Source organism: Cyanistes caeruleus, unplaced genomic scaffold (assembly GCF_971803275.1).
Source record: "Cyanistes caeruleus unplaced genomic scaffold, bCyaCae1.hap1.1 HAP1_SCAFFOLD_80, whole genome shotgun sequence".
Lineage (NCBI taxonomy): Eukaryota > Metazoa > Chordata > Aves > Passeriformes > Paridae > Cyanistes > Cyanistes caeruleus.
Genome location: NW_028255890.1, coordinates 1,371,067 through 1,380,094, shown reverse-complemented (window position 1 = coordinate 1,380,094; position 9,028 = coordinate 1,371,067). Strand labels below are relative to the sequence as shown.

The 9,028-nt window shown below is 44.4% G+C and overlaps 1 protein-coding gene across 1 annotated transcript; it reads left to right on the top strand.

The window, feature by feature from the left end:
- Positions 1 to 7,387: 7,387 nt before the first annotated feature.
- Positions 7,388 to 8,617, top strand: LOC147646770 (uncharacterized). The gene is made up of 3 exons (XM_086873001.1): positions 7,388 to 7,671; positions 7,952 to 8,008; positions 8,293 to 8,617. Exons 1-3 carry the CDS (start codon positions 7,485 to 7,487, stop codon positions 8,490 to 8,492), a joined length of 444 nt encoding a protein of 147 aa, XP_086729127.1. The 5' UTR covers positions 7,388 to 7,484; the 3' UTR covers positions 8,493 to 8,617.
- Positions 8,618 to 9,028: the final 411 nt, after the last annotated feature.

Genomic DNA, 9,028 nt, shown 5'->3' with positions numbered 1-9,028 from the left:
TCTTCCCAAAATCTGATTCTAAGTGCTTGCTAGTTTAATCCCTTAGGAAGCAAAGGTAGCCCCAAGTGTCTCTGGACAAACAGAAACTAAACAACAAAGCTTGACAACATATATTAAATTGTCAATGAACTCAATAAAGATTTTCCACTCCAGAGATAGCTATCACCAGCTTATGAATTTTGCTAGGGCAGGTTTAGTGAAGAAAAACTAGGTCTTTATTACCAAATCCGTTAGGAGTTGTTCTACTGTACTGCCGGTAGGATGGGAGTATAAACACCATGTTCTTCACAGCCTCATCCACAAAGAATTCCACCTTAAAATTAAGGCTGCTTTGGAGTTTGACCAAATGAAAATTCACTCACAAAACACAGTGCTGGCAGCATGGTCAGTCTTTGCAATACAAAACTGGGAACTAACAGCAGATTCCTGATCACATCTCCAAGGCTGAGAGTCCAGAACTGTAGTGGTGGCCAGGCCCTCGCTGACTGCCAAACCTCCAGCCATCATCCCTTCCTCTCCCAGGGACAGGCGAGAAAATGAGATCGGCAGAAACTAGAAAGCTTAAGCTAAAATCAAGAAGGTCATTGATGAAACAGACTGTAGTGGTTTAGAAACTAGCACGCAGACTTAGCTGAAAACAAATCTTATTGATCAGCAATTAAAATGAATACTTAATTCTATTATTCTGCATATTATTAGACAGTCGGAGACAGCCAAGCTGACCTCAAGCATGCTGAAGCATCGGGGCCAGGCAGTGCACAGCTTCCCAGGAGCTGATTTACCCATCGTTCTCAAGTGAATTGACAATTCACAATGCCCAGAGCCCCACAGTAGAACTGCTAGGCTGCAAAATAAACAATTAGCTCTGCTTAAGAGTCAAACTCCAGCACATAGACCATATTAAAGGAAGAATGAAACCTGCAGCATTTGATGGACCTTCAATACCCTGAGAAGATGACAAATACCCCAAGATGAACAAGCTTCCAAAACACAAATCAAAGGACTGATTTTGATGGATCAAATGTTAAATAGGCCTGTGAAGCTGGAGTTGTTAGGTTGCACATGAAAGAAGGGAAAAAAAACACACCCCAATCCTCAAATGCAATTTTAGATCCCTCTTGGAAAATTTGCTTTAAAAAGAGAGGAATAGATACAATCTTCCCCTCACCTGGAGATTTTAATGAATTCAAGCCATTTCAAATCTGTCAAGAAAGCCCTACCACAGTCCCCGTCAAACAACATTTTCTTTCATTTTTTTCTTCTCATTTCTACTTCAGAGCAGTCTAAATAACAGCAAATAAAGAAATTCAAGTTACAATTCAAACACTAAGCTCTGGAGTCCTACATTGCCTTCAAACACCTGTATGAAACACTAACTTCATGCTTAATGCTCTCCAATACATAGAAGCCATTTATTTGCATATCCTTTGGCTGCTAAAGCTGTAACTTGCATTTCTATCAGCAGATGGGCCTGATTCTCACCTTCCCCTGATACACATGAGCAGTGTGGGCCCTGACTTTCTGGACAGCTCACACTTCCTTGATTCAAACTCTTGACTTTGCTCTGTGTAACACGGCCCTTCCTGAATCCAGCCTAAGGTACGAAGCAGCCACACACCTTCTGAAGTTTCCATTATTGATATCTGCCTCTCCCCATTAGAATGCTTTGCAAAAACAATTAAGATCCAATGTTGCCCGTGTCTGGTGCAAGGAGGAGCTCTCTGGCTTTTTTACTCCTATTTTTAGAACATTCTCTTTCTAAGGTCATGACAGCTGGGTACAAATCCAGAGCAACACCTTGAAGCATTAACAAACAGAAGCAACAGAAAACAGAAGCTGCTGCATTTCCTGCGGCCATTGGAGGGTGCAATTGCAAGTGTGAAAATATTGCAGTTCTGTCATCCAGTAAGAAGTACACGTTCCAAAGGAAATCCATTCAAAGCAGATTATACGCATAGATTTGTTGTCCATTTTAAATTGTTACTGGAAGCCAAAGAAAGATTTCTTTGGGAGCCTCACAGGTTTGTCTTCATCATTTATAATGGAACAGTTACTCTGCTTTAAATTTAAGTGGTTTTTTTCCCCAACAGTTTCATCTACCTCCTCACCAAGCTGATACAGAATAGAGGAGCACAGATAGTGGGAGGAACAGATTTGGAATTCCATAAATGGACTTCTCATGTGGCTAGAACTGATATTTCCAGCTCTGTGGGCTTAGAGCATCCATCCAATGTCCTGCCAGTCCAGCACTTCCTGATGGTATTTGCAGCCACTGGCTCCACAGAAGTTAGATCAATGCGCTTCTCCTTGGATGTCATGTGGCTGCTGCAAGTGCAACAATGGAACCACCAATTTCTAGTTGCAAGGTCAGGATTACAAATTTAAAACCTTACTGTTACAAGATGTAAAGGCTCTCCAATCCTGCTGTAAAGAAGAGCTTTTAAGACACTTAACTCTTCCATCTTCAGCTTGCTTCCAACTTTACGGTATTAACTTTTTTAGATAATAAAGGATTGTCTGTAGATTACTGTGGATTAAAATTATAACTGCAGACCTGAGTATTGGTCTCAAGTTTGATGGCATGAGGAAGTTGATGGTCTTCTTATCCATCCCTGGAATCACCCTGATGCACTGTCTCAACTATCTCCCAGAGGTATTTATTTTTTTCAACATGGATTATCTATTTTATGAAGTTTGGAACAGGGAGAATGGCTGCCTTCCATACAAATCAAACAGGTTGGATTTTCAAGTGATTCGAATTGTATCAAAGTCTTCAGACCCAAATAGGTGTAGCTTCTGTGAAATACAGAAGCCCTTATGAAAGGCTCACTCAGAAGGTGCGAATAGAATAAATAAGAATTTAATAATAAAAAATATGAAGAAGGAAAAAGCCTTCATTCCCTAACTCTGCAGAATTCCACCCAAGTAGAATCTCACTCACTTTACAATGAAAGGAAAATAGTTTAGTGGTGGTGGCAGGGACAAGGCGAGGATATACGGTGCCAGGGAGGATTCTGCACTTAGAGATCCTGAGTATCCAGCCAAGAGACAGAAATTCATAGCAGAATAAGCTTCTACAAACTGAAAATACGCTTGGCTCAGGTAGGTTTCAGGCCACAACTTTGATTCTCCAGAGGCAAAAGTAAAGAACAGTTCAGTCCTTTTTCCTCCCCAACTCATTCCTAGGTCCGCTCGTGCACAGTTTGTAAAAGAAAAAAAGAGTCTCATTCAGAACAAGGACGTAGGACCTTTTCCCCCTGTTGCAATGAATGTGAAAAAAAATAAAGAAAAATACCTGCTCTGCATCTTGTGTTTATCTGCCATTTTAAACCACATTCTGAGCTCATCTCTTCTCAGAGGTACGTCCTTTCTAAATTTTACTTTTATTTTTTGGGTCCAAAAAGTATTACTACAAGTAAACTTCCCCTTGAACAGCCTGCCAGAGAAGAAGAAACAGCAGTGTTTGCTATCTGCCACCAAATTTTACATCCTGTCCTATAATCTTATTTTCATAAGCTCAAAGTCATTGGGGAAGGCAGAGAGAGATCTACATTTGTGCATCCTAGCAGGATGCTGTGCTGGAAAATATCTCTACCGAGTGTTCTTGGGTTAGTGGATCCAAATGACTTGATAGTACTGAGGGTCTGCACTCATTTGTACTAAATGGATGTAGGGACATTGCCATTGGAAATACAAATTTACAAAGGGACTGCCCCATAGGCTTGTAGGAGTAGTTTTAGTTTAGGGGCATTATCCGATGATATGACTGACGATATCATATGGTCTCTGTGTTAGCAACACAGCCCTACAGCCTTGGAATAAAGTTTCTAACAATAAAATATTTGGCATGCAATATGGCATGGTGGCCAAAAAGAAAATTAATGTCATCAAAGTTAAGGACCCTAGCAACATTTTAAGAGAAGTCTTATGAAGATGAAATTCTCTATTTCAGCTCATTATGTGTTGATCTATTTTATATATTAGTAAGGGCCTGTCTGCACAAACCAGTCTTTGAAATACGTCGTGATATTAAAGGCTAAAGTCCTTGAAACCTTCCTGCAGGAGAGAGAGTAAAGCAAAACAATATCCGTGTGTACAGGACAAAAAATGTAAACCTGTGTGCATTAGCCAATAGTAGCTTGCTTAGCCCGCAGACCCTGTAAAACCCCATATAAGTGTGCAAAAGGTAGAAATAAAAGGTGTTCACGTTTACTTCTGTGAAGGCTGGTGAATAGCTGGTGGTCTCGCAATAATTTTGTGGCATTTTGAGAAAATTTTAATAATTTTGTGGGATTTTCCTTGAATTTTATAGGATTTTTTTGGAATGTTGTGGAATTTTATAAGATTTTGTGGAATTTTGAGAACACTTGAGTAATTTTGAAAGATTTTTCATATATTGTGTGGAAATTTGTACAGATTTTGTGAGATATTTCTAGAATTTGGAAGGGTTTTGAGAAGATTTCAGGAATTTTTTTCTTGAAATTTTTGGATTATTGTGGAATTTTTTGGAATATTGAGGAGACATGAAGAATTTTGATGGATTTTTTCCTAGATTGTGTGGAAAGTTTTCTTTTTTTTGTAAAATGTCTTAGGAATGTCATAGGGTTTTGATAAGGTTTTGGGGATTTTGTGGGATGTTTCTGGAATTTTGTGGGATTTTGAGGAGACATGAATAATTTTGAAGGATTTTTCCTAAATTGTGTGGAAAGTTGTCGAGATTTTGTGGAATGTTTCTGGAATCTGGTAGGGATTTGTGAAGATTTTGGGAATATTTTGGGATGTTTCAGGAATTTTGTGGGATTTTTTGTGGGAATTTTGTGGGATATTGAGGAGACATGAATAATTTTGATGGATTTTTTCAAGATTGTGTGGAAAGTTGTCAAGATTTTGTGGGATGTTTCTGGAATTTGGTAGGGTTTTGAGAGGTTTTTGGGAATTTTGTGGGATGTTTCTGGTATTTGGTAGGGTTTTGATAAGGTTTTGGGGATTTTTGTGGGAGGTTTCTGGAATTTTGTGGGATTTTTGTGGAATTTTGTGGGATTTTGAAGAGACATGAAGAATTTTGAGGGATAATTCCCAGATTGTGTGGAAAGTTGTCAAGATTTTGTGGGATGTTTCTGGAATTTGGTAGGGTTTTGAGATGATTTTGGGGATTTTGTGCAATGTTTCTGGAATTTTGTGGATTTTTGTGGAATTTTGTGGGATTTTGAGTTGACTTGAAGGATTTTGAGGTATTTTTCTGAGATTGTAGGGAGAGTTGTCAAGATTTTGTGGAATTTATCTGGAATTTGGTAGGGTTTTGATAAGATTTTGGGAATTTTGTGGAATTTATCTGGAATTTGGTATGGTTTTGAGAAGTTTTCGGGAATTTTGTGGGATGTTTCTCGAATTTTGTGGGATTTTTTGTGTAATTCTGTAGGATTTTGAGAAAATTTTAATAATTTTGCAAGATTTTTCTGGAATTTTGTGGCATTTCTTTGTAATGTTCTGGGATGTTGAGGACACTTGAACAATTTTGAGGGACTTTTCTTAGTTTGTGTGGAAATTTGTGGGGATTTTGTAGGATGTTTCTGGAATTTTGTGGCATTTTTTTGGAAATTTGAGGGATTTTGAAGAGACATGAAGAATTTTGATGGATTGTTCCTAGATTGTGTGGATAGTTGTCAAGATTTTGTGAGATGTTTCTGGAATTTGGCAGGGTTTTGAGATGATTTTGAGAATTTTGTGGGATCTTTCTGGAATTTCATGTGATTTTTTGAAATTTTGAAGGATTTTGAGGAGGCATGAAGAATTTTGAGGGATTTTTCCTAGATTGTGTGGAAAGTTGTCAAGATTTTGTGGGATGTCTCTGGAATTTGGAAGGGTTTTGAGAAGGTTTTGGGAATTTTGTGGGATGTTTCCTGAAATTTTTGGGATGCTTTTGGACTTTTGAGGGATGTTGAGTTGACTTGAAGTAGTTTGAGATATTTTTCTGAGATTGTGTGGAAAGTTGTCAAGATTTTGTGGGATGTTTCTGGAATTTGGTAGGTGTAAGAGACGGTCTGAAGATTCCCTCATCTGTCTCACAACCGTCTCAAGGACAGAGACTGAGACCCTGAATATCACAAGGGACTTGGTTTGGGGCTTTGGGCCTAGCTGAGATGGATGTTTGCTCAGTGATTGTTTGCAGGACGTTGCACGGTACACTGCCCTCGTTCCTGCTGGTGAGCAGAGGTTTGGTAACCTGTGCAACGAGTTCACCAGGACTCATGGCTCTCGTTCCTGCTGGTGAGCAGAGGCTTGTGCGTGGTACCCTGTGCAATGGGTTTTCCACAACACCTTGCCCTCGTTCCTGCTGGTGAGCAAAGACTTGCAAGACATGGATCGCTCTGTACCCTACACCTGCTCCCCGCGCAATGGAATTCATCACAATGATCATCAATCTCCTCTGGCTTTGGCCCTGCGCCCCTCGCTTTGCAGAAGACTATAAAATTATACCCCAAACTTACCTTCCTTTGAGATCTCCCCAATGGACAGAAGACTCTGCATCGTTGGACGGCTGAGTGGACTTTGACGTTGGTAGCTCTAATCCCCTTACTCTCTTTTCCTTATGCTTTGCTTTCTCCTTTCTCTCCCTCTATCGCATATTAGTGCTGATGAACACTCCATAAAGTGTGTTTTGCTGTTTAAGTCCTTGCTTTGCTGATAATCTTTTGTACTCTAAGACCGACTAAAAGAACCACATCACGAATCCCACCTTGCGGATCGTGACAGGGAGCTGCATCCAGATTATTTCATGTGAATCCCCTGAGTTGTCCAGCTGCCTCTGTGCCCCGTCCTCGGGAGTTTGTGGCCCAGGCACGACATGCAAGAGCTGTGGCACACCATGGGTAAATGAAATTAAGTGGTAAGGCTGACATGCCAAAGCAGCATTTTCTAGGCACAGCTCCTAGGAAACTTCACAGGGAATTGCATACAATATTTGTGGCATTAGAAAGTGTTATAATTCACTGCTCTTATATGACCACCAGCTGCTAGCTTAAACCTACTACAATTTCTGCTCTAGAACAACCAAGCTGAAAGGTAGAATTAAACTCCTTGTGATGGTAATCCCCTTTTTCATATATTTGCACAATATCTAGTGCAGTGGGGCACCTCAGTATAACGAAGAAGGAGGGTTGTATAACTCCTAAGGTACAGGATCTTTTCCACTTCTGAGGTAATTCCCTATACACTCTTGGCTCACAAATCCAATATATTATGTCAGGGGCTTTCCATTTGTTACTTGTTGTATCTGGTCATTCTCAATAGAATTTTACGTCACTTATGGATTGCTAAGGGTTAGCTCCAAGACTTTTATACTAGCACAACTAGCCGATGGAGCCCCGGCCCAGCGGGGCTGTGGGGCGAGATGGCTCCGCGGCTCCCTGGACAGCAGCCAACCCTCTGCCCCTTCCAGAGCTCGGCACCAGCGGCTGCTGGCCGGGCCTCAGGGCTGGCCGGGCATGGGAGGCTGGGGCTGGCTGCAGGTAGCGCCCGGCCGAGGGGCAGAGCCCGCGCCAACCATTCCCTCCTGCCGCTCTCTCCAGCTGGCACAGGACAGGAACCGAGCGGCGGAGGACCTGCGCCGGGCCCTGCCGTACCTGCAGAGCCCACAGGAGCCCCTGCGAGCGGCGGCCATCAGGTTCATCGGTGAGCCACGAGCCCGGGCTCCCTCCCCGCCCCGCCACAGCTCGGCCCCGGCCCCGGCTGCTGCCCCGGCAGCGGCACCCGGGCCCCACGCCCTGGAGCCCCGCCTGCCCTCGGGGCTGCTGCTGCCGGCCTCTGGCAGCCGTGCCCTTGGGCTGAGTCAGGATGCGGCACGGGCCCGGGCTGAGCCCTGCCGGGGCGGGAGGGCGTGTGAGCACAGGGCTGGCAGCGCCGCTGGCAGGGAGCTGTGCCGCTGGGGCCCTGACAGGCTCTGTGTTCCCAGGGATGGCCGGGCGGCTCCTGAGGGGGCAGAAAGAAGACCTGCAGCTAATTTACAAATGTGAGTGAGGGCAGCGGGCTGTCAGCGGGGCTGCTGGGTGGAGCTGCAAGTCCTGGACTGTCTGCGAAGGTCTCTGCTCAATGTGCGGATGAGGGGCGGCGTGGGTGGATCACTCCGAGGTTTCACGCGGGGCATTCGTGGCCAGCAGCTTCGGGCTGATCCCCTTGGTCCCTGCTCCCTGCTGGCCATGGCAAGAGCCGGCTGGGATGGCCCTGGCCGGGGGCTCTCCGTGGGCCTCCGCAGGTCTGGGAATCTGACCGTGGCTCTGTTGTTCTCTCTTCCAGCCCTTAAGAACGTGGTTTGTGACACCAGCCCTGCCATCGGAAACCTGGCAATTCAAACATTTTACATCACCCAGGCAGTAGAGACGGCTCGATATTCCATCTTGGAGAACCTGCAAGTTCAGCTGCGCAGGGCATGGAGGACACGGCCTCGTCTGTTGGGCCTCAGCTGGCTGCGCTGCTGGAGCTCTGCTGGCAACTGACCCGGCAGGCTCTGTCTGCTGGGGCCACCTGAACCAGCAGAGATTTTTTTTGTTTCTTAAATATTGTTCTTTTCTTCTTTTCATTTTCTTTTAGGATATAAATATAGTATATATTATAATAGGCAGTCACTTCCCAAGACCTTTATCTTGCTGCCCATGGTGTACAGGGCATAGAGGAAGCGGGGAAAATGTGATTCCACTTGGGGAATCACAGCTCAGCAAGCTGCCCAGGCATGCAGTGGTGCAGGGAAAATGGCCAGAAACCCTTGGCCTTTGGTGGTTCTGCTGAAGGCACAAACGCTGTCTCAGCCAGGAAGCGCCGCCATCTGTGTCCTCGTGCCCGTGTGGTGCTGGCTGGGTTGCTGAGGGCTCCCAGGTGCCTCTTGATCCTGCTCCTCTGGAGCTCCTGTGGGGCTGTGGCGCTGCTGCTGGTCCACGCTGGGGGAGACTCTGAGGGAACAGGGCACTGGGAGGCTGTAAATGGATGAGGGTCTGTGGAGGCCCAGGCGGGACAAAAGCGTGGGAAGGCGTGAGGG

Bases quoted from the DNA above. Each gene is read 5' to 3' on its own strand.
- LOC147646770 (XM_086873001.1), top strand. From the start codon at position 7,485: ATGGGAGGCTGGGGCTGGCTGCAGGTAGCGCCCGGCCGAGGGGCAGAG. The intron at 7,672-7,951 runs GTGAGCCACGAG...CTGTGTTCCCAG, and splicing joins GGCGGCCATCAGGTTCATCG to GGATGGCCGGGCGGCTCCTG. The intron at 8,009-8,292 runs GTGAGTGAGGGC...TCTCTCTTCCAG, and splicing joins CCTGCAGCTAATTTACAAAT to CCCTTAAGAACGTGGTTTGT.